Source organism: Cyphomyrmex costatus, unplaced genomic scaffold, assembly GCF_001594065.2.
Source record: "Cyphomyrmex costatus isolate MS0001 unplaced genomic scaffold, Ccosl1.0 scaffold189, whole genome shotgun sequence".
Taxonomy (NCBI): domain Eukaryota; kingdom Metazoa; phylum Arthropoda; class Insecta; order Hymenoptera; family Formicidae; genus Cyphomyrmex; species Cyphomyrmex costatus.
The window spans coordinates 42,657-67,957 of NW_017275921.1; the positions used below are offsets into that span (position 1 = coordinate 42,657).

The window sequence follows — 25,301 nt, forward strand, 5'->3', positions numbered from 1 at the left end:
CATCTAAATGATATGTTTCTGCCACATTTCGCAAATTTCAGCATGGTATTTCGTTCCCAGTTAGTTGTCGAAGTCATCCAATCGGTCATAATTGACACTATCAGCTGCTGAAGTTCTTCCAGTATAAATATCAACACAAATATATAATTTAAAATATATATATAAATTAAAATTAGCGAGTTTCCAGCACCATATCCAAAATCACATAAGAAATCTTAAATTTCTATCTTATAAATATCTACTAAATGTTTTATTTTTTAAAGACGTTCATACATATATGTATCACTGACTTGAAGGAATTAAGTTAATCAAATTCGAACATAGTCGAAATTGTCCTTAGACATTAAATAGAAAATAGGGCTGTCTTTTAAACATCGTACTATAAATCGTTTTTTATATACAGATTTTGAACATGCTATTTTTTTATTTAAAACATTATATTAATATTTTGTATTAAAACAAGGTGGATATATTATATGTATAGATATATATTTTTATTAGTTTTGATATTTTATATTACGAATGATAAAATAAAAATATCCGACATTCACATTGTCACTTGAAATAAACTCACTCTTGCCATTATACCAGGTAACGATCAATTTACACATTGCCATGAAGCTGGAATTCGTAGAAACAAAATATTCCACCATCCGAGTCATGTTACCCCAAGCACGGATCACATTTATCATTTGCGGTATAAATATGTACAAACTTATGTTACATATGACGATAATGAGTCTTATACTTGGCCAACGAAAGTCACTTAAAGTCATATGTGGATCAGGCCATATGCCAAACATTCGTAGAAATTGGCGCGTTGTGGTAAACATATAATTCAAATCTATAAAATAAAATTTTTAGAAAAATCGCTTAAATTAGAATACATTAATTTATTACTTTATTTCATCTCTAATACTTTTCTTATTTCTTAGAAGTAATTATCGAATAAATGTATAATATAATAGTTAGTAGTGCATGTAAAAATACTTAATTTTTTAATTTTAGTTATATTGTAGCACTCATAAAAGATTTCACTCCACTTACGTTTTATATAATTTGTTATTATAAATTAATAGAACAATTAGTAGAACGAAATTGATACTTTTCGAGGCTCGCGTGCGTAGCGTAAAATAAGAATTAAAGTGGTAAACAATGAATAAAAGGTGAATATGAATAAAAGGTGAAGATATGATGTCACTAAAACAAAATTAAAAATGTTTTACGATAATGATATTTTTATTCAATATTGCACTAATCTTTATATATAATTATGTTCTGTTTGAGCTTCAAATCTCTCTTCGAGATCTCTTCTTACAAAATTTTATCATCACAAAAAAACTGCGGCTGTAATTATCCTTCGATTTTCAAGTTGTATGTTAAAGCTTTGGAAAATTTCTCTCTAGTATTAAACTTTTTCATGGAAACGAAAAGCGATTTGTGCACAACTGACCATTTGCTTCATGTAATTTGGTTTTATCCAACTTTGCCACTCTCAAAAACACTGTAAATTTGTATGAAACTTTTCGTCGAAAACAAAACATTTTTTGCTAATATGCAAAGTTTCATTTCCATTCTCGCAAACTTTCGTGGACCATCAACATTTTAACCTTCTATAAGAGATCTATAGACACCTCGCAAAAAATTATGATCCTTTTTTCGCTGATTTTTTCTAACAAACAATTAAAGCGACCTTTCGTTCATTTAAAACAGACCTTGGTTTTGAAGGTATTATATATTTGTCATGACCGCGTACTCCTATACTCGATAAACACGTAAAATAAGTAAGATATTAAATGATGAATAAAATATAGTTATTTAAAATATTTTTGATATGAATAAAATAAAAGGAAATTAAATTAAGATAAAGCAACTAAAGAAAATTAAGAAAATATTAAAAATTAATTAAGTATAACTATTAATAATTATACGTTTATGTAATTATATTTTTAATATCACATATACGGTGCACATATTTTTACTATTTTATGTCGAGATATATTCTACCTTCGTTGGTATTCATTGATGTTCACAGTGCAAAAATTATCGTTTGACTGAATCGTTCTCTGCGATTATACCAAACCATCGTGATTTTGCGCTTGCTCAGTATACAAAGAATTCATCCGCTACTGTCTGCGTGAATACTTGTATAAACTCTTTTTAGAACGATCAATAGTAACATAAGTAACATAATTATTATATTTTTTATTAAAGAATCTATTACAAACACTGTTTTTTTAAATATAGCATTATTTAAAAGATTCTACTAGAAGGTAATAAATAAATAATATATTTTTTGTTGTCTAAAAACATATATTTGTTCAACAAAGATTATATTATAGATACCTAATATTTATTAGATAGATAATAATTAAATTAATAAGAAATAATAAATAAATTAATAAAGAAATTTTCTGCGAATTCTATATAAAATCGTCTTTAAATATATTTATTAATTACACGCATAAATAACCGCGTATTCTTAGCTCTCAATTGCCCATTAATTAATTTCACATTTATTATTATTGTTTTTAAATCTCGAGAGCTCAATTTATTTTATATTATTGATTGACAATATATATTTTCCCCTTATCTCTAACCGTTTTCGAAGAAAATATTGTGAAATGTTTATCAAATTTATCCTATGTATACATACATATATACATGTAGGAAGACTTTTTTTGGGATACTGTATATGAATTCAATTTTCTAAAATATATTTTGCAAAAAAAAAAACAAAAATATATTATCTCAATTACCTGTAAACTTGAAAACTTTGAGCTCTAAACTTGAAGAATACAATTAAAAAATAGCTAATATAATATGTACAGGTAAGGGAAGATCCCGATTACCTACAAAACGGTTGCCTGTAGCTTCGTTTGCACACAGACACGACAATATTGCGTACGGCGTATTGCGCATAGGATATTATTGTACACAGCACATTACACACACGACATTATTGTACACAGCACATTGCACACACGACATTATTGTGCACACATACACTGTCTAGATTGCTACTTCTAGGTGGTTTGGCCCCAAGCAGGTAGGACACGTTATTTTAATTTTGTTCGAGGCGGCGTAGCCGCCCCGAACCAATAAGCTCTGGTCTACACACACCACATTCTGTATGGGTTATGTGATTTATCTTTTTCTGCAATAATGATGTGTGTGCAATATGCTGTGTACAATAATGTTGTGTGTGCAACGTGCTGTGTGCAATATTGCTGAGTGCAAACGAAGTCGTAGGTAAATGTTTTGCGGCAAAATGGAGTCCGTCCTCCCTATTTTTTATTTATTTATTATAATTTTAATGTTTAAATCTTAAAATGTGGTTAGTGTAGAATTTTTTAAGTAGATTAATATATCTGATGTCTTTATTGTTTACGTTTATTAACGAATTCGATACACACTACTATATACTATGGTGCATTTAAAAAAAAAGTCATTGTACAATAATTTAATTCTTACAATTAGTGTAAAAGTGGAATAATAGTATTTTGAATTTTATAAAATATATATACATCGTTCATTTAAATTACTAATTATAAATTTTAATTATTATAAACTATGTTTTTGATAAGCAAGAAATATTTTTTAAAGTTCCATGTTATTGCAATACAATAAAAAATTAATAATTGTCTTCATAATATTTTATTGTAGAATATGTTTACTTAAATTCTTGTGATTAAGTTGTTGAATGATGGCAGGTGTATATAATTGAAGTACTAGTTGAATAATAAAGTTAAACTTACTGCGCCAAAGAGTGCATTTTTCTAATTCAAAAATTACGAACATTTGTAAATCTGATTATTCTATTATTTAAAAACTGATGTCACAATCTGCAGTTATGTGAAATCCATTTGATATGATCTTTTTAGTATCACATTTTCTCTACCCTCTCAATGTTATCAATGCAGATAAGTATGCCATTGCCGTTTTAAGAGCCTAAATAGAATACAAAATATAAATACAAGTTTATATATTTTTTAAAATACAGTCTTAAATATAATTATAATAAATGCCATTGAGAAAATAAAATGTATATGTAATAAAAATATATTTATATATTATATATGTATAAATATATTGAAATATATATACGTATGTACACAAATATAATTTTTATACATAATATACAGAGTGTGTCAAAACGGTCCTTCACTCTTCTTTTATATACATATACAGACTCACATCATAATTACATATAGAAAGAAAATAATATCTTTTTATACTTTATATATAAATACATCTTACTATTCCAAACGTCTGAAATGAAAATATCCCGAATTTTCCAGCTGTTAATTTCAAAGGAATGGTAGATCGATGTGCAATCAACATTAAATCTTTTGCGTCTTTCGATGGTAGACCATACCATTTGCATTCATATACTCCGTACACCATATTAGTGCTCTGAAAATTATGATTCTGTTGCATAGGTTGCTTTAACGTACATAATTGTTTTACCTCGTCCATAAGTTTTTCAGCTGAGTAGCAATATACATATAAGTGCGTCAACATAAAGGTGATATAAAACAAGAGAAAAAACATTCGGACAATAGGTATTTTCAAATTATCTGTTATCATCTGAAAATAATACATTTTAATAGTTGCACGTGAAAGTATGCGGATCAAATATATTACAATACATTATGCTATTATTTATTGAAAATCATAATTTTTAATATTTGTTTAATTTAATCGCTTTATGTAAAATATACGGAAAAGAACACACATGTTCACACACATGTATACACATCCTAATGATCTTACATACCGTAAAAATCTGGAAAGCTATAAAACACATTTGAAGAGTAGTGAGTAATAGGTTCATAAATAATATTGAACTGTAGCAGTCGTCGATCGTCTTTGCGTTCCTTGAAAATTTGTACATTACTTGTTATACGTGTTATCATCTAATTATTTAAAATTTAAATCTTTATGTACAAATTTTGAAATACTTTGACTTTTTATCTATCTGATTTTAAGTATATTATTAAATTGTACCAATCAGCACATAGTATTAAAAAATATGTTTTATTATTATGTTATTTAATATATTATGAAAAAATATATTTTATATTACATTTATGGTTAAACTTTATAAGTCTCTAATTTTATCCCGCCGCTTAAACACATGTTTTAAAAGAATAAGAATAAGTTGGTAAACATTTTTATACACAGAAAGAACTGTTCTGTTGATATTTCATTTGTACTGAAAATTTAGCTTAATACGAATTAGAAGAAAAATTTTTTGGACTATTAAAATAATTGCGAATATCAAGTATGATGAGTAATACTTGAAAAAATTTTGACATTCTTACAACCTTCTTGTGTGGATATCTTACATAATTATTTTGATGGTTTAATGAAATTATTTTTAAATCTGTATGAAGCTAAATTTTTAGATATTTTTCAGTAAAACCATTATTTCCGCGCGTCATTTTATTTTATACGTTTTTTTTATGCATAAGAAAAATTCGCTCGAATTCGTTTAAAATAATCTCTCTCTCTCTCTCTCTTTCTTTCTCTTAAAAAATAATTTATAATCTAATTGTAGGAATACATATAAATATGTCATACTAGTAATATATTGAAAATTTTTTAACGTACCTGATAAGATGTTCATGTCTTATAACAATTGCGGCTAAACCTTTCTTAAATTTTTTTCTTTTTGAGAAAAATGTAGAGTCGTTAGCCAATTCGTTTACCAGATTGTTCAGTGTTGTCCGCAGATTTGTGAGCTGCGAACATACATGCAGCACAAGTATCGGAACAAAACTATCGACCATGTAGTTAGCGAGAATTGAACATATGGCGGCAGTCATTTGAATTAAATAAGTGATTTCATAGTTCGGACTCTTTTGAATGTTTTCTAATGGATATATAAGGGTCCGTCGAGGCTGGTGTATAGTTTTGAAAAACCTCAACAGACGAAGAGAAACTGAAAATATAATTAAGCCCATTGCGGACATACAACATCTAAATGATATGTTTCTGCCACGTCTCGCGTATTTTAACATAGTATTTCGTTCCCACTTAGTCGTCGAAGTCATCCAATCAGTCATAATTGATACTATCAGCGGCTGAAATGCTTTAAAAAGAAATATCATTATGTATATAAATCATTAAAACAAGTGAGTTTCTATAAGACAACACTATGTTCAAAATCGAAATATGAGACAGTAAACACACAGTTTAATACGGGCATAATAGTATTATAAATTCATATGTCTGAATCTGGACGTGTATGCTGTCTCTCTGAGTTTCTATATAGAACATTGCCTGGACCTTTTATGTACTTATTATTGATATTGATAATATCAATGAATAAGTATTTAAATGAGGAGGATTTAGCTTTGACATTTTGTATCAAGAACTGTAAAATATAAATCTTTCCAGCAATTCATATTGTCGCGTAAAGTGAACTTACTTTTGCCATGATACCAAGTAACGAGCAATTTGCACACTGCTATCAAACTGAAATTTGCTGAGACAAAACTGTCCACCATTCGAGTTAAATTACCCCAAGCACGTATCACATTCATGATTTGCGGCACAAATATGTATAAACTTAGGATGCATATGACGATAATGAGTCTTATACTTGGCCACCGAAAGTCACTTAAAGTCATATGTGGATCAGGCCATATACCAAATATTCGTAGACATTTGTGAGTCAAGGTAAACATATAATTTAAATCTATAAAATAAAATATTTGGAGAAATATTATTGCTTAATTTACTAAAATATACTTCAATTTGTTACTTTCTGTTTTTATTTTCAATTGTATTGTAGCACTTATGAAGGAATTAACTTAATTTATATTATTTTTTATATAATTCGTCTTTATAGAATACACTGAACAAAATTTTATTATATAAATTTTATTTGATCCCGAGATTGGAGACCATTTTAATGCTCTGGAATCCAGTCCGCGCTATGTCAAAATTGTTTTATCATGTAACAATATTTTTATTGACGGAACATAATTGAATTTTACAATATTTATATAGCTATTTATTGTTTGATGTTTAATATGCGAAGTAAGGTAAAAGACAGAAGTGATGCTTAAATATTAGAGAATGAGACTTTTACGATTCTGTTTAGTATTGACCCATAATTATAATGTATAAGCTTATAAAATTGATATGCAAGCCGATGGATTGAAAATATTGAATAATAGATCTATTTTGACAATTAAAGTTGTAAATAATGAATTGATTAATGTATATGATTTTACTTAAACAAAGCTAAAAATATTTTTTGTTATGATGCTTTTCTTTAATATCGTACTATTTTTATATTATTAGAGAGATATAAAATTTATACAACATATAACATTTATGTTTTCTATATTTAACATCTCTCTTCACGATGTGCTTTTACAAAATTTTATTCTTGTTCAACGTTGTTGCCGTACTTATGTTTCAATTTTGATGTTGTTAAAGAGTTTCGAAGAATTTCTTTTTAGAATAAACTCTTTCACTGGAAGTAGAAAACGATTTGTGCACAACTGACGTGTGTTTCACATAACGTGATTTTATCCAACTTTACAACATAAAAACACTGTATATCTCCACGAAAACTTCTTATCGAAAGCGAAATGTTTTTTGCTAGTATGCTAATATTTATTTCCATTCTCACAAACTTTTGTGAAAACCACCGAAGTTTTGTAACTTTCTATAAGAGATCTATAGACTCCACTCAAAAAACTGTGATACTTTTTGCTATTTTTCGTAACAAAGCGATCTCTTCTTCTAATTTAACGATCTTTAATTTAAAAAAGTAGTTACATATTTATGTAATTATATTTTTAATAGAACATTGCGGTGCACACATCTTTATTATTTTATTTCGAGATATGTTCTACCTTTGTTGGCAGTCATTGATGTTCACAGCGCAAAAATTATCGTTTGACTGAATCGCTCTCTGCGATTATACCAAACGTCGTGATTTTGCGCTTGCTCAGTATACAAAGGATCCGCGACTGGCTGCGTGAATACTTTTATAATCTCTTTTTAGAACGATCAATAGTAACTTAAGTAACACATGTAATGATTATACTTTTTATTAAAAAATCGATTACAAACATTGTTTTTTTAATATAGCATTATTTAAAAGAATCCACTGAAATTTAATAAATAAATGATATATTTTTTATTGTTTAAAAACATATGTTTTAGATAACAAAAAATAAATTATTATATATTATGTTGTATACACTTGAATTTAAAAATTACAATATTTAATATGTATAGATACATATTTCTAGGGAAGTCCTACACCATTTTGAAAATTTTTTCAGTTACGCAGAGGTAGGCAAAATAGTTAAAATCGACGCATAAAGCAACTTTAAGATATATTTATGATTTCTTTAAGAAACATTTTCAAGATATTTTATAAAAAATTTTGAAAGATATTTTAAAAGTGTCTGCGGCATAAGACCCGTTTAGTCGGCAATCTTTAAAAATTAATATCTTTTTCATTTTTGCCAAAGTTACAAAATACAAGACTATTCAACTTATAATCAGTTCAGTTTAGCCAACAACCAGAAAAAGTGTAGGACATCCTGCAAATGTATTCAATTTTTCTTTTACGGAAAACGAAATAAATAATTCCATTTACCTTGTAAATTTGAAAACTTTTAAAACAACTATAAAAAGCAGCTAATATCACTGCGTTACACAAATAACACTCAGCTGTAGCAGCCGCCGACCGTTTTTATATTTTTTGAAAAATTAATGCATTTTGTGTTCATATATCTTATACATATTTATTATTATAATTTTAATATTTTAATCTCTAGAATGGACATACCTGACATTGTATAGTAGACAAATATATTAAATTAAAGACGATTGTACATAGAAATTTCCTGTGAATTTTATGTAAGATCGTCTTTAATTAAATATATTTGTTAACTACTCGCATTAATAATCGCGTATTATTAGCTCTCAATTGCCCACTAATTTTTTTCCCATTTATTACTATTGTTTTTAAATCTCGAGAGCTCAATTTATTTTATATTATTGATTGATAACATGTGATTTTCCTTCTCTAACCGTTTTCGAAAAAAATATGGTGAAAATGTTTATCAAACTTTCCCCATGTATACGTATATACATGATGTATATAAATTCAATTTTCTAAAATATATTTTGCAAAAAAAAAAAAAATATCATCTCACCTGTAAACTTGAAAACTTTGAGCTCTAATCTTGAAAAACATAATTAAAAAGCACCTAATATAATATGAACAGGTAAGGGAGGATCCCGATTGCCTGCAAAATAGTTGCTTACAGTTTTGTTTGCACACAGCGTATTGCACATAAGACATTATTGTACACTGCACATTACACAGACGACATTATATTGCACAAAAAGATAAATCACATAACCCATCTAGACGGTGTACAGAAGAGAGAATATATTAGTCGGGCGGGCGTAACCGAAATTAAAATAACATATCCTACTTGATTGTGACCTAACCGCTTAGAAGTTGCAGCCTAGACAGTGTGTGCGTGTACAATAATGTTGTGTGTGCAATATTGCTGTGTACAAACGAAGATGTAGGCAATCGTTTTATGGCCAAACGGTGTCCTTCCTATTATTTATTTATTATAATTTTAATGTTTAAATCTTAAAATGTGGTTACTATAGAATTTTTGAAGTAAATTGATATATCTGATGTTTTTATTGTTTACGTTTATTAACGATTTCGGTACGCACTACTATATACTATGGTGCACATTAAAAAAAAAGTCGTTGTACTCTAATTTAATTCTTACAATTAGTGCAAAAATGGAGTGATAATATTTTGAATTGTAAAATATATACATTGTTTGTTTAAATTAGTAATATAAGTTTTAATTATTATAAACTGTGTTTGATAAGCAAGAATTATATAATAAAGTTCCATGTTATTGCAGTACAATATAAAATCTTAATTAATCGATAATTGTCTTCATAATATTTTATTTTAGAATGTTTCCTTAAATTCTTGTGATTAAGTTGTTGAATGATGGCATGTGTACATAATTGAAGTAATAGTTGAATAATAAAGTTAAACTTACTGCGCCAAAGAGTGCATTTTTCTAATTCAAAAATTACGAACATTTGTAAATCTGATTATTCTATTACTTAAAATCTGATGTCACAGTCAGTTATGTGAAATCCATTTGTTATGATCTTTTCAGTATCATTTTATGATATCTAACCTCTCAATGTTATCAGTGCAGATAAGTATGCCATTGCCGTTTTAAGAGCCTAAATAGAATACAAAATATAAATACAAGTTTACATATTTTTTAAAATACAGTTTTAAATATAATTATAATGAATGCCATTGAAAATAAAATGTATATGTAATTAAAATATATTTATATATGTATATGTATAGAAAGTATGTACATAAATATAACTTTTGTACATAATATACTGGGTGTCTCAGATGAGCCCTCCACCCTTTTTTTATATACATATACAGACTCACATCATAATTACATATAAAAAGAAAATAATATATCTTTTTTTATACTTTATACATCTTACTATTCCAAACGTCTCTAATGAAAATATCCCGAATTTTCCGGCTGTCAGTTTCAAAGGAATCGTGGATCGATGTACAATCAACATTAAATCTTTTGCGTTTTTCGATGGTAGACCATACCATTTACATTCATATACTCCGTACACCATATTAGTGCTCTGAAAATTATGATTCTGTTGCATAGGTTGCTTTAACGTACATAATTGTTTTACCTCGTCCATAAGTTTTTCAGCTGAGTAGCAATATACATATAAGTGCGTCAACATAAAGGTGATATAAAAGAAGAGAAAAAACATTCGGACAATAGGTATTTTCAAATTATCTGTTATCATCTGAAAATAATACATTTTAATAGTTGCACGTGAAAGTATGCGGATCAAATATATCACAATACGTCATGCTATTATTTAATAAAATCATTATTTTTAATATTTATTTAATTTAACCGCTTTATGAAAAATATACGGAAAAAGACACACATTTTCACACAATAATCTCACCGTAAAAAACTGAAAAGCTATAAAACACATTTGAAGAGTAGTGAGTAATAGGTTCATAAATAATAATGAACTGTAGCAGTCGTCGATCGTCTTTGCGTTCCTTGAAAATTTGTAGATTACTTGTTATACGTGTTATCATCTAATTATTTAAAATTTAAATCTTTATGTATAAATTTTGAAATACTTTGAATTTTTATCTATCTGAATTTATGTATATTATTAAATTATACCAATCAGCATATAATATTAAAAAATATTTTTTATTGATTATTTAATATTTTTACATTAAAGAAATATTTAAAAAATGTTTATTAAATATTGTATGATGATTGAGATATTATTTAATATATCATAAAATTATATATTTTATCACATTTGTGGTTAAATCTTATGAGTCTTTAATTTTATTCCACCCACCGCTTAAAAACATGATATTTTAAAAGAAATAAGAATAGGTATATATATAGACAAAAATTGAAATTGAATTGCAAACAGCTCAAATAAATTAACAAATTAAAATTAACAATAAACCTCCCAGGTCAAGAATAATTTGAGCAATAATGGTTGTTAAATATATCTATAAATTTATTATAATGATAATATTAATATACGGTATATTAATATTATCCGTATATTAATATTATCATTATAATAAATTTATAGATATATTTAACCATTATTGCTCAAATTATTCTTAACCTGGGAGGTTTATTGTTAATTTTAATTATATATAGACAAATATTTTTATATACAGAAAGAACGGTTCAGTTGATATTTCATTTGTTCTAAAAATTTAGCTTGATACAAATTTGGAAAAATTTTTTGTAGCATCAAAATAATTACCAATATCATGTATGATGAGTAATACTGGAAAAAAATTTAACATTTTTGCAACCAGTGTGAATGTCTTATATAATTATTTTGTTTTATAAAATTATTTTTAAATCTCTATCTAGCTAAATTGTTAGAGTAAATGTTAAATTGTTTCAGTAAAATAGGAATACGTATAAATATGTCATACTAATAATATATTGAAAATTTTTTAACGTACCTGATAAGATGTTTATGTCGTTTAACAATTGCAGCTAAACCTTTTCTAAATCTTTCTTTTTTTGTGGAAAATGTAGAGTTGTCAGTTAATTCGTTCACCAGATTGTTCAATGTTGTCCGCAAATTTGTGAGCTGCGAACATACATGCAGCACAAGTATCGAGACAAAACTATCGATCATGTAGTTAGTGAGAATTATACATATGGCGCCAGTAATTTGAATTAAATAAGTGATTTCATAGTTCGGACTCTTTTGAATATTTAATTGATATATAAGGGTCCGTCCTGGCTGGTGTATAGTTTTGAAAAATTTCAACAGACGAAGAGAAACTGTAAATATAATTAAGCCCACTGCGGACATACAACATCTAAATGATATGTTTCTGCCATGTCTAGCGTATTTTAACATAGTGTTTCGTTCCCAGTTAGTCGAAGTCATCCAATCAGTCATAATCGATACTATCAGCGGTTGTAATGCTTAGGAAAGAAATATCAATATAAATATAAATTATTAAAACAAGTTAATTTATTGACAGCGCCATGTCCAAAATCGAAGTATGAGACAGTAAACACACAGTTAAGTAGTCATTTATAGCGATTTTGACTAAACTTTAATTGAGTTAATAGCTGCTTGTTTCACAGGTTCGGAAGACAAAATCTTTAATATATAGTTTGTCATCTTAATCTTTTATTGATATGTTAAGCATAGTTTTATCAGTTAACTTAATAATTTTATTCATATCTAATAGTGATTAATTCCTGTGGGAGTAACTGTTTTGAAAATTAAAAAATATAATGTTTAGTTAGTTTTAAAAGTTTTGGGTATATGTAGATATAAAAATGAGCTTTAAAATGTTTTGAATGCCAAAATATCATATCCTATAAATTAATTATTTATTAAAAAAATATTAAAATATATTAAATTGTAATAAAATTATTTGTTGTTTTTTAAAGGAATCTGTTTAGAAAACAAATATGGTCAGAAATTAAATACTAAAAATTTAAGAGTGATAGTTTTTTGTAAATATGTTATTAAATAATTTGTTATAATTTATTATATTATAATTACATTTTTAAAAATAAAATTGAGTATTCATTTGCATCCAAGTATAATTCTATTGCGATAGAAGTTAGACAAAAATATTCGAACCTTTTCGCATCTATAAATGCTCATTTATATTTATCTCAATGATGTATAATTAAGAATTTCTTTCAAAGAAAGTCATACTTAAACTGAATAATAGCTTGAATATTCATTAAATATATATAATCTTTATAGACATATTATTAACCTGAAAGCATTAAGTTTATTCATGTTCAATCAAAATCGCTCTCTTACATATTGAATATAGGAAATAGGATTGTCTTGTACGCATCGTATTGTTACGCCCGCGCGACCGAATTGTGAGCCCGAACAAGCGCAACATGGAAATCAAGACGCAGAATTAGGCACCAACACATCACTTTCTTTACTAATAATGATAAAGAGCGATCAAGGAACAGAAAAACAGGAGCTGACAAGACACGTCCGAACGAAGCGACGGTCAGTTCCAGACTTGCTTACTAGACACATGACGACTCGTCTTGACAATGCGTTTTTCGTATGGTCTTTTCGAAAACAATACCAACGGGTGTCGGCGCAGAGCGGGCATAACAGTATTGTAAGTTCATGTCTTGTGACCTGATTTTGGACGTGTATGTTGTCTGAGTTTCTATATAGAACATTGCTTGGATCTTTTGTACTTATTGTTATTAATAAATAAAGTATTTATGTGAAGAGTATTTAGCTTTGCCATTTTGTATTAAGAACTGTAAAATATAAATCTAGCAATTTACATTGTCGCGTAAAATGAACTTACTTCTGCCATGATACCAAGTAACGAGCAGTTTGCACACTGCCATGAAACTGAAATTTGCTGCGACAAAACCGTCCACCATTTGAGCCAAATTACCCCAAACACGAATCACATTCATCATTGTCGGCACAACAACGTACAAACTTATGTTACATATGATGATAATAAGTCTTATGCTTGGCCAACGAAAATCATTTAAAGTCATATGCGGATCAGGCCATATGCCAAATATTCGTAGACATTTGTGAGTCAAGGTAAACATATAATTTAAATCTATAAAATAAAATATTTGGAGAAATATTATTGCTTAATTTAAAATATACTTTAATTTGTTACTTTTTAAACAACTAATATAAAGAGATAAGGGCAATGAGCCAATAATTTTCTTTAAAATCTTTTAAATTAATCTAATATATTGTTACTTTTGTTTTTATTTTCAATTGTATTATACCACTATAGATTAAAGCCAATAGATTAGAAATCTTTAAAAATCTAGCTATTTTGAGAATTAAAATGATAAATAATGAATGAATTGTGTAATGTATATGATTTTACTAAAACAAATCTAAAAAATATTTTTTATTATGGTGCCGCTCTTTATATCGTACTATTTTTATGTATAGTTACAGAGATGTAAAACTTATACAACATAACTTATACAACAAAACTTATACAACAGTTATGTTGTCTAAATTTTACATCTCTCTTCACGATCTGTTTTTACAAAATTTTATTGTTATTCAACGTTGCTGCTGTACTTATGTTTCGATTTTGAAGTTGTCAGAGTTTCGAAGAATTTGTTTTCAGAATAAACTCTTTCACTGGAAGTAGAAAACGATTTGTGCACAACTGACGTGTGTTTCACATAACGTGATTTTATCCAACTCTATAACATAAAAACTCTATATCTCCACGAAAACTTCTTATCGAGAAAGCGAAACGTTTTTTGCTAGTATGCTAAGATTTATTTCCATTCTCACAAACTTTTGTGAAAACCACCAAAGTTTTGTAACTTTCTATAAGAGATCTATAGACTCCACGCAAAAAACTGTGATGCTTTTTGCTGTTTTTCGTAACAAAGCGATCTCTTCCTTTGATTTAATTAACAATCTTTAATTTAAAAGAGCAGTTATATATTTATGTAATGATATTTTTAATATATCATTGCGTTGCACACATTTTTACTGTTTTGTTTCGAGATATGTTGTACCTTTGTTGGCGTTCATTGATGTTCACAGCGCAAAAATTATCGTTTGACTGAAACGCTCTCTGCGATTATACCAAACCGTCTTGATTTTGCGCTTGCTCAGTTTACAAAGGATTCATCCGCTACTGTCTGCGTGAATACTTGTATAATCTCTTTTCAGAACGATCAATAGTAACTTAAGTAACATGTAATGATTATATATTACTTTTTATTAAAAGATCGATTACAAACATTGTTTTTCTTAATACAGCATTATTTAAAAGATTCCACTGGACGGTAATAAATAATTAATGTATTTTTTGTTATCTAAAAACATATATATTGTAGAGACAACAAAAAATAAATTATTATATATATTATGTTGTTTACACTTGAATATAAAAATTAAAATATTTAATGTATATAAATATTTCTAGAAAAGTCCTATACCACTTTGAAAATTTTTTTTATTACGCAGAAGTAGGCAAAATGGTTAAAATCGATTCATAAAACAACTTTAAGATATCTTTAAAAATTCTTTAACAAACATCTTCAAGATATTTCATAAAAAGTTTTGAAAGATATCTTACAATAATTGTCTTACGCGATAGAAGACGGATAATTGTTAGGTACGCAATTTGGAGGGACTACATATATTAATAGAACGTTATTTCCTACTTTGGATAAATATTGCGAAGAATATTACTACATCGACTCGCTATCAGAGGTCTATCGATATTCGCAAATTCTCGTGAGTGCTGAGACACGCGTATATCTCTTTATATAGAATCTCGATTTAATAACTTACCAAGGCGTATAAGGTAAACTTCCACTACAATGCCTTACTGATGAGTCCAGTAGTGGAAGCCGAGACAAAACGCCAAAAATTACGTGATATCAATATATTAGAATAAATTATCAGATTTAGATTTTTAATTGTATTGATTTGACTCGTATTTTGTCCCGTTTAACGTATTAATTATTATTATATGTATAAAAGAGTCCTCGAAATCTTCAATTTATTCATTAGTATTGTTTTTAAATCTCGAGTGCTCAATTTATTTTATATTATTGATTGACAACGTATGTTTTCCCCTTTAACCGTTTTTGAAAAAATTTGGTGCAATGTTTATCAAACTTACCTTATGTATACATATATACACGCAGGAAGACTTTTTTCGAGATTATGTGTACAAATTCAATTTTTTAAAATAAATTTTCAAAATACAAAATATATAAATAATGAAAAACAAAAAGGGCTACGAGCCAAAAAATATGTCATCTCATTTACCTCACTTAAACTTGAAAACTTTGAGCTACAAATTTGAAGAATGCAGCTAAAAAGCAGCTAATATAATACGTATAGGTAATATTGGGCTAAAGTAGTCGTCGATTATTTTTATATTTTTAAAAAATTTATATAATACTTTTTATTCATATTTTTTATTTATTATAATTTTAATGATTAAATTATATAAAATAGTGTAGAATTTTTTAAGTAAACTGAAGTATCTGATGTTTTTATTGTTTACGTTTATTGTTTACGTAACGAATTCAGCACGCACTACTATATACTGTGATGCATATTAAAATCGTTGTACTCTCATTTAATTTTTACAATTATTGTAAAAGTGGAGAGATAGTATTTTGAATTATAAAATATATACGTCTCGTTCGTTATTAGTAATATAAGTTTTAATTATTATAAACTATGTTTGATAAGCAATAATTATTTAATTGCTTAATAAAGTTTCATGTTAATTGCAATACAATGAAAAATTGATAATTTTCTTCATAATATTTTATTGTAGAATATGTTTCTTTAAATTCTTGTGATTAAATTACGGAATGATGGGACAGGTGTATATAATTAAACTAATAGTCGAATAATAAAATTAAACTTACTGTGACAAAATGTGCATTTTTCTAATTTAAAAGTTACGAGCATGTAAATCTGATTATTCTATTATTTAAAAACTGATGTCACAGTCAGTTGAGTGAATCCATTTGTTATGATCTTTCCAGTATCACATTTTCTCTAATCTCTTAATGTTATCAATGCAGACAAGTATCCCATTGCCGTTTTAATAGCCTAAATAGAATGTCAAATTATAAATATTAGTTTACGTATTTTTTTAAATACAGTTTTAAATATAATTATAATGAATATCATTCAAAATAAAATATATGTGTAATAAAAATATATTTATGTACGTAATATTTATATATATATATGGTATATATACATATACAGACTCATATCATAATTATATATAGAAAGAAAATAATATATATATATATATCTTTCTATACATTATATATAAATATATCTTACTATTCCAAACATCTGTAAAGAAAATATCCCGAATTTTCCAGCTGTCAATTTCAAAGGAATCGTGGATCGATGTACAATCAACATTAAATCTTTTGCGTGTTTCGATGGTAAACCATACCATTTACACTCATATACTCCGTACGCCATATTAGTGCTCTGAAAATTATGATTCTATTGCATAGGTTGCGTTAGCATACATAATTGTTTTACCTCTGTCATAAGTTTTTCAGCTGAGTAGCAATATACATATAAGTGCGTCAACATAAAGGTGATATAAAACAAGAGAAAAAACATTCGGACAATAGGTATTTTCAAATTATCTGTTATCATCTGAAAATAATACATTTTAATAGTTGCACGTGAATGTATGCGGTACAAATTTATTACAATACATTATGCTATTATTTAATGAAAATCATAATTTTTAATATTTATTTAATTTAATCGCTTTATGTAAAATATACGGAAAAGAACACACATGTTCACACACGTGTATACACATAATGATCTTACATACCGTAAAAATCTGAAAAGCTATAAAACACATTTGAAGAGTAGTGAGTAATAGGTTCATAAATAATATTGAACTGTAGCAGTCGTCGATCGTCTTTGCGTTCCTTGAAAATTTGTACATTACTTGTTATACGTGTTATCATCTAATTATTTAAAATTTAAATCTTTATGTACAAATTTTGAAATACTTTGACTTTTTATCTATCTGATTTTAAGTATATTATTAAATTGTACCAATCAGCACATTGTATTAAAAAATATGTTTTATTAACTATTTAATATTTTTACATTAAAGAAAAATAAAAAAATTTTTATTAAATATTGTATGATGATTGGGATATTATTTAATATATCATGAAATTATATATTTTATATCACATTTGTTGTTAAATCTTATGAGTATAATTTTATCCCGCCGCTTAAAATCATGATATTTTAAAAGAAATAAGAATAAGTAGTTAAATATTTTTATACACGGAAAGAAAGATTCTGTTGATATTTCATTTGTTTTAAAAATTTAGTCTGATATCAGATCTAAATAAAATTTTTTTGGACCATAAAAATAACGATTATCAAGTATGATAAATAATATTGGAAAAAATTTGACATTTTTACTACCAGTGTGGATGACTTACATAATTATTTTAATGGTTTAATAAAATTATTTTTAAATGTGTATCTAGCAAAATTTTTGGATACTTCAGTAAATCCATTATTTCCGCGTATAATTTTATTTTATACGTTCTATCTTGTGCATAAGAAAAATTTGCTCCAACTCGTTTAAAATAATCTCTCTCTCTTTTTTTCTTAAAAATAATTTAAAACCTAATTGTAGGAATACGTTTAAAAATGTTATACTAAAAATATATTGAAAATTTTTTAACGTACCTGATAAGATGCTCATGTCGTATAACAATTGCAGCTAAACTTTTCCTAAATCTGTCTCTTTTTGAAGAAAATGTAGAGCTATTAGCTAATTCATTTACCAAATTGTTTATCGTCATCCGCAAATTTATGAGTTGCGAGCATATGTGCAGCACAAGTACCGAGACAAAACTATCGATCATGTAGTTACCGAAGACTGAATATGCACCGCCGAAAAGTTGAATAATATAGATGATTTCGTAATTCGGACTGTTTTGAATAGCTTCTAATCGATAGACTAGGTTCCGTCGAGGCTGGTGTATATTTTTAAAAAACCTCAACAGATGAAAAGAAAGTGAAAATGTCACCAAGCATATTGCGGACATACAACATCTAAGAGATAAGTTTCTGCTATGTCTCGCGATTTTCAACATGGTATTTCGTTCCCAGTTAGTTGTCGAAGTCATCCAATCGCTCATAATTGACACTATCAGTGGCTGAAGTGCTTCCAAAATAAATATCAATATAAATATAAATTATTAAAACAAGTATATGTTTCTAGATAGCATCATGTCCAAAATCGAGGTATGACAGTTTAACACACTGTTAAGTAGTCACTTAGAGCGATTTCGACTAAACTAATTGACTTAATTGCTGCTTGTTCGGCAAATTCAGAAGATTAAATCTTTAATATATAGTTTGTTATGTTTTTAATCTTTTGTTGATATGTTAAGCGTATATATATATATATATATATAATTCTATTAATTAATAATTTTATTCATATTAAAAATTGTTGATTAATTCCTTCGGGAGTGACATGTTTTGAAAATTTTTATAAATATATTATGTACTATTAAGTACCCCCTGAAAGCATTAAGTTTATCCAAGATCAATCAAAATCGCTCTTATATATTGAATAGAAAATAGGCCTTTTACGCATCCTATTATAAGTTCATGTCTTATGACCTGATTTTGGACGTGTATGCTGTTTGAGTTTCTATATAGAACATTGCCTTTTGTACTTATTGTTATTAATAAATTAGTATTTAAGTGAATAGGATTTAGCTTTGACATTTTGTATCAAGAACTGTAAAATATTTATAAATCTTTCCATCAATTTGTATTGTCGCGTAAAGTGAACTTACTTTTACCATGATACCAAGTAACGAATAATTTGCACACTGCCATTAAGCTGAAATTTGCTGAGACAAAATTTTCCACCATTCGAGTCAAATTACCCCAAGCACGAATCACATTCATCATTTGCGGTGCGGATACGTACAGACTTATATTACATATAATGATAATGAATCGTATGTTTGACCAACGAAAGTCACTCATAGGCATATGTGGATCGGGCCATATGCCAAATACCCGTAGCCATTGGTGAGTTAGTGTAAACATATAATTTAAATCTATAAAATAAAATGTTTGGAGAAGTATTATTGCTTAATTTAAAATACACATTAATTTTTTTGTTACTTTGATTTTTATTTTCTATTGTATTGTAGCACTTGTAAAGGAATTCACTTAATTTATACTATTTTTTATATAATTCGTTATTATAGTTTACACTAAATATCAATTTTATTTTATAAATTTTATTTAATCCCTATATTAGATAATGATATTTTTATATTTTAATGCTCTGAAATCAAATCCGCGCGATGTCAGAATTGTTCTATCATGTAACACTGTTTTTATTGACAGAAAATAATAGGATTTTACAATATCTATAAAGCTATTTATGGTCTGATATTTAATATGCGAGATAAAGTAAAAGACAGAAATAATGCTTAAATATTAGAGAATTTTACGATTCTGCTTAGTATTGAACCATGAGTTAAACGATAATGTATAAGCGTATAAAATTGATATGCAAGTCGATAGATAAAAAATATTGAAAAATAGAGCTATTTTGAGAATTAAAATGGTAAATAATGAATGAATTGATTAATGTAGATGATTTTACCAAAACAAAATTAAAAATATTTTTTATTATGATGCTTCTCTTTAATATCGTACTATTTTTATGTTGTTGGAGAGATGTAAAACTTATACAACATAACAGTTGTCTATATTTTACATCTCTCTTCACAATCTGTTTTTACAAAATTTTATTGTTATTCAACGTTGTTGCTGCATTTATGTTTCGATTTTAAAGTTGTCGAAGCTTTGGAAAATTTCTTTTCAGTATAAACCCTTTCACTGGAACACGATTTGTGCACAACTGACGTTTATTTCACGTAACGTGATTTTATTCAACTTTACAACATAAAAACACTATATATCTGCAGGAAAAACTTCCTATCGAAAACGAAGCGTTTTTTGCTAGTATGATAAACTTTATTTCCATTCTCACAAACTTTTGTGAAAACCACCAAAGTTTTAACTTTCTATGAGAGATCTATAGACTCCACGCAAAAAACTGTGATGCTTTTTGCTATTTTTCGTAACAGAGCGATCTCTTTCTTTAATTTCATAAACAATCTCCAATTTAAAAAAATAATTATATATTTATGTAATTATATTTTTAATAGAATTTTGCGGTGCACACTTCTTTCTATTTTTTTTCGAGATATATTCTACCTTTGTTGGCATTCATTGATGTTCACTGCGCAAAAATTATCGTTTAACTGAATCAGTCTCTGTGATTGTACCAAACTGTCTTGATTTTGCGCTTGCTCAGAATACAAAGGTTTTCAGTGGTTACTATCTACATGAATACTTGTTTTAAACTCTTGTGGTACAATCAATAGTTACATGAGTCACATATATATGACGCTGTGGGGAAGGTAATAAATAAATAATTTATTTTGTTGCCAAAAACATATATATTTATCCAGCAAAAATTATATTACAAGTATCTAATATATATAAACCTGTTAATGTAGTATGTAGAAAATAAATAGTAATAAAGTACGCGCATTTAATTTATTATTTCAACATTATGCTTTCTAATCCATCATTGTCAGCAATACAGATAAGTATCCCATTGACGTTTTTACCGTCTAGGGAAAATAAAAATAGAATATAAATTTAAATGTTTTATGGATGATTATAATTTTATTTTTGTACAGAATATTAATATATTATATAATATATTAAAGAAAATATAATCAACATGCAGAGAGTGACAAAACAAATCTTATAGGTTTCTTAACTCTCCGTTATATTAGAAATATAAAATTTTAATTTTTCATCTGCAATCTGAGTCTTTAATCTTTAGTGCAAAATTTTATATTATTCCGTTTTGTATCAAAATGTGAACATACTTTTGCATATTTGTGAAAATTTTAACGACATATATTTATCATCTTAAGAAATTAATTAAATTTCATTTATTTTTATATAGATTTAGGGAACCTCGCACCATTCTTATGAGAAAATGTTTTTCTGTGGATTTGGCTAATTTTTGGATATATTGTAGTTCTCTTCTTTCCAAACAAATGTCTCAATAAGCACAACTTGATTCTGTGAGCCGTTTTCGCGTTACAAGCCTTAGAAAATTCAGATTTAATATATGTTAAGTATAGTATTATCCAAGTATAGTCATCACCAACACACATACACACATACACACACACACATCAGAGACGGTTTGGAATCATTAAATACTACGGAAGTAAAGAATAGTCTTTCTATTGACACACTCGCACGTACATTCGATCGAATCTGGACCTTTCAAGGCTTGTAGCGTGGAAACAGCTCTTAGGATCTAGTTGTGCCCATTGAGACATTTGTTCAGAATGAAGAGAACTACAACATATCCAAAAATTAGCTAAATTCGCAGAAAGACATTTTCTCATAAGAATGGTGCGTGGTACTTTATCTATCAGAATTTGTAATTTAAAAAATCGACTGTGTGCATCTCCAAATTGTACATTGTCGATAAAGGATTAAAAAAGTATTAAAATTTTTTTCAGGTTGTATTTAATTAATATATAATTGAAAGAAAATTTTTTTAGTTTTAAAATAAAATATAATTTATTTTGCAAAATTTTGCGCAAAATAAATATTTTATTGAAAATTTATAATGTTCACGATCGTATTTTGTCACTCTTTCTATAGGTAAATAAATACGTTTTGTTGCGAAATAATATATATATTTTTTTAAATATCTTACTGTTCCGAACATTTCTAACGAGAAAGTTCCAAATTTTCCAGCTGTCAATTTAAGCGGAATTGTAGATCGATATATCATAAACAATAAATTCTTCGCGTCTCTTGGTGGTATATCATACCATTTGCATTCATATACGCCATTCGCCATATTTGTGCTCTGAAAATTACATTTTTGTTTTGCTCAGGGAAATCATCTGTAGTACAGAGATAATAATTATTTTACCTCTGTCATAAGTTTTTCAGCTGAATAACAATAAAAATACAAATGCGTCAATACAAGAGCGACGTAAAACGAGACAAAGGATATTTTGAAAACAGATACATCTAAGTGATTTGTTATTATCTGAAAATAATACATATTTTTTTCTAAGTCTTATAATTATTTATATATCAACCGTATTGTAAAATTTGTATTTTACATTATATTTCCATTTTAGCAAAATAAATTATTTTGCATAAACTTTGTGAAAAGAAATTAAATTACGATATCTGTCTTACCGTGAAAACTTGAAAGCTTTCAAAACACAGTTGAAAAGTAGTGGCTAACATGTGCACAAATAACACTGCGCTATAACATTCATCGACTGTGTTTGCGTTCCTTGAATTCATACATTTTATATTAATTATCAATTAATTATAATTATTTTGAAGTACAAAACTATAATTTATTAAAGATTTTAAAAATATTTAATATAGGACCAATTTTTAAAAAGTAGAGTGATATTGTACGTTTGTTATAATTTTTATTTAAATATAACAGTCTTAAAATTTCAAAATATGTTTAAAATTTTTTATAAATCATATTTTGTATTGTATTTCTTTTAGAAAATATCTTAATCAAAAGATACTGTTTATTTTATAATATAGGGATATCGTATTATAAATATGAAAGAATGAATTGTATTCTAAAATATTTTATACATAAACGACTGTAAATATTTAAATATATTATATTTCTCTGTTAAATAATTATTTGAAATTTCTTGTCATACCTGATAAGATCTTCGTGACGCATAGTAATCGCAACTAGGCCTTTCTTAAATCTCGAGGAAGATATAGATCCTTTGGCTAACTCGTCGACCAGATTGTTGAGTGCTGTTCGTAGATTTATCAATTGTGCGCATATATGTAGCACAAGTATCGAGACGAAACTGTCAATGGTACAGTTGATAAGGGCCGCGTACATACCGCCAGAAAGTTGAGTGAAAAAAGTGATTTCATAGTTCGGAGTATTTTGAGTGTTGTAAGGATAAGCAAATCGATACACGAGATTCCTTTGAGGCTGATGTACATTTCGATAGAATTTCAGAAGGTTAAAAAATATGTAAGATGTGACAGTACCCGTCATGGTCACAAAACATCTGACGGACAAGATTCTGCCACGTCTCGCTATATTTAACATTGTATTTCGTTCCCGGTTGTTTGTCGAAGTCATCCAATCGGTCATAATCGATATCATCAGCTTTCGAAGTGCTTTTGAATTAAACATGTATCAATGCAAATGATTAAAAAATGGCACGTATGAGAAAGGTATAATCCGTTTTTGTACGAATAAAACAGTTGCAATGTTGACTTTAAGGTTATAAATAACGAATTTTCGCATTTTAAAATTTTTTATAAAAATATCGATAAGTTACTTTCAAAATGATAACTTACTTTCACCGTGATACCAAGTACCGATTAACTTGCATAGTGCCATTAAGCTGAAGTTTGCGGAGGCGACGTATTCCACCATTCGAGACACGTTACCCCAGGCAAGTATCATGTTTGTCAGTTGCGGCACAATCACGTAAAAGCTCAGGATACACGCAATGATTATGAATCTTACGTTTAGCCGGTTGGAATTACTCGCAAACGGATCGGGCCATACGCCTAATATCCGTAAACATTGGCGACTCATCGCAAAAGCGTAATTTATATCTAATAAAATCAAATTTTGTCAAATCAAAGGAATATTTTTATTTATTATTAATTTATAGAAACGTTATCATTTTGTATTATTTTAAAAAAACTGTTTTTCTAACTTGCTAATAAGTATTAGTTAATATTTCATGAATAAAAAGAAGTTTTGCTGATGTATCTAAATATTTAGTTAGGTCTGAAAATAATTTTATATATTGGATCAAAATAATTATATAAAATATAATTTCTATGTAATAATTAAATGCTTAAGCTTTGATGACAATACTGCAGAGGATTTAACATTTTAACAATCAGTTGAACGTCCTACATAATTATTTTGAAGGTTTAAATAAAATTATTTTGAAATGTATATATCTAGCTAAATTTTTTTAATACTTCAGTAAAATCATTCT

General features: G+C 27.2%; 4 protein-coding genes across 4 annotated transcripts; all 4 read right to left on the reverse strand.

Moving 5' to 3' along the window:
• Positions 1-4,239: 4,239 nt before the first annotated feature.
• Positions 4,240-6,071, reverse strand: LOC108772388 (uncharacterized). Its single transcript, XM_018537909.1, has 3 exons — positions 5,617-6,071; positions 4,471-4,513; positions 4,240-4,416 (listed from the first exon to the last, which is right to left on the reverse strand). The coding sequence occupies exons 1-3, from the start codon at positions 6,069-6,071 to the stop codon at positions 4,240-4,242; spliced, it is 675 nt and encodes a 224-aa protein (XP_018393411.1).
• Positions 6,072-10,218: 4,147 nt separating this feature from the next.
• Positions 10,219-12,555, reverse strand: LOC108772389 (uncharacterized). The gene is made up of 4 exons (XM_018537910.1): positions 12,107-12,555; positions 10,768-10,810; positions 10,558-10,713; positions 10,219-10,272 (listed from the first exon to the last, which is right to left on the reverse strand). The coding sequence occupies exons 1-4, from the start codon at positions 12,553-12,555 to the stop codon at positions 10,219-10,221; spliced, it is 702 nt and encodes a 233-aa protein (XP_018393412.1).
• Positions 12,556-17,460: 4,905 nt separating this feature from the next.
• LOC108772390 (uncharacterized) lies at positions 17,461-19,337 on the reverse strand. Its single transcript, XM_018537911.1, has 3 exons — positions 18,883-19,337; positions 17,692-17,734; positions 17,461-17,637 (listed from the first exon to the last, which is right to left on the reverse strand). The coding sequence occupies exons 1-3, from the start codon at positions 19,335-19,337 to the stop codon at positions 17,461-17,463; spliced, it is 675 nt and encodes a 224-aa protein (XP_018393413.1).
• A 2,481-nt stretch (positions 19,338-21,818) lies between these two features.
• On the reverse strand, positions 21,819-24,751 carry LOC108772391 (odorant receptor 9a-like). Its single transcript, XM_018537912.1, has 6 exons — positions 24,643-24,751; positions 23,979-24,459; positions 23,485-23,584; positions 23,210-23,329; positions 22,988-23,143; positions 21,819-21,872 (listed from the first exon to the last, which is right to left on the reverse strand). Exons 1-6 carry the CDS (start codon positions 24,749-24,751, stop codon positions 21,819-21,821), a joined length of 1,020 nt encoding a protein of 339 aa, XP_018393414.1.
• Between the last annotated feature and the right edge of the window lie 550 nt (positions 24,752-25,301).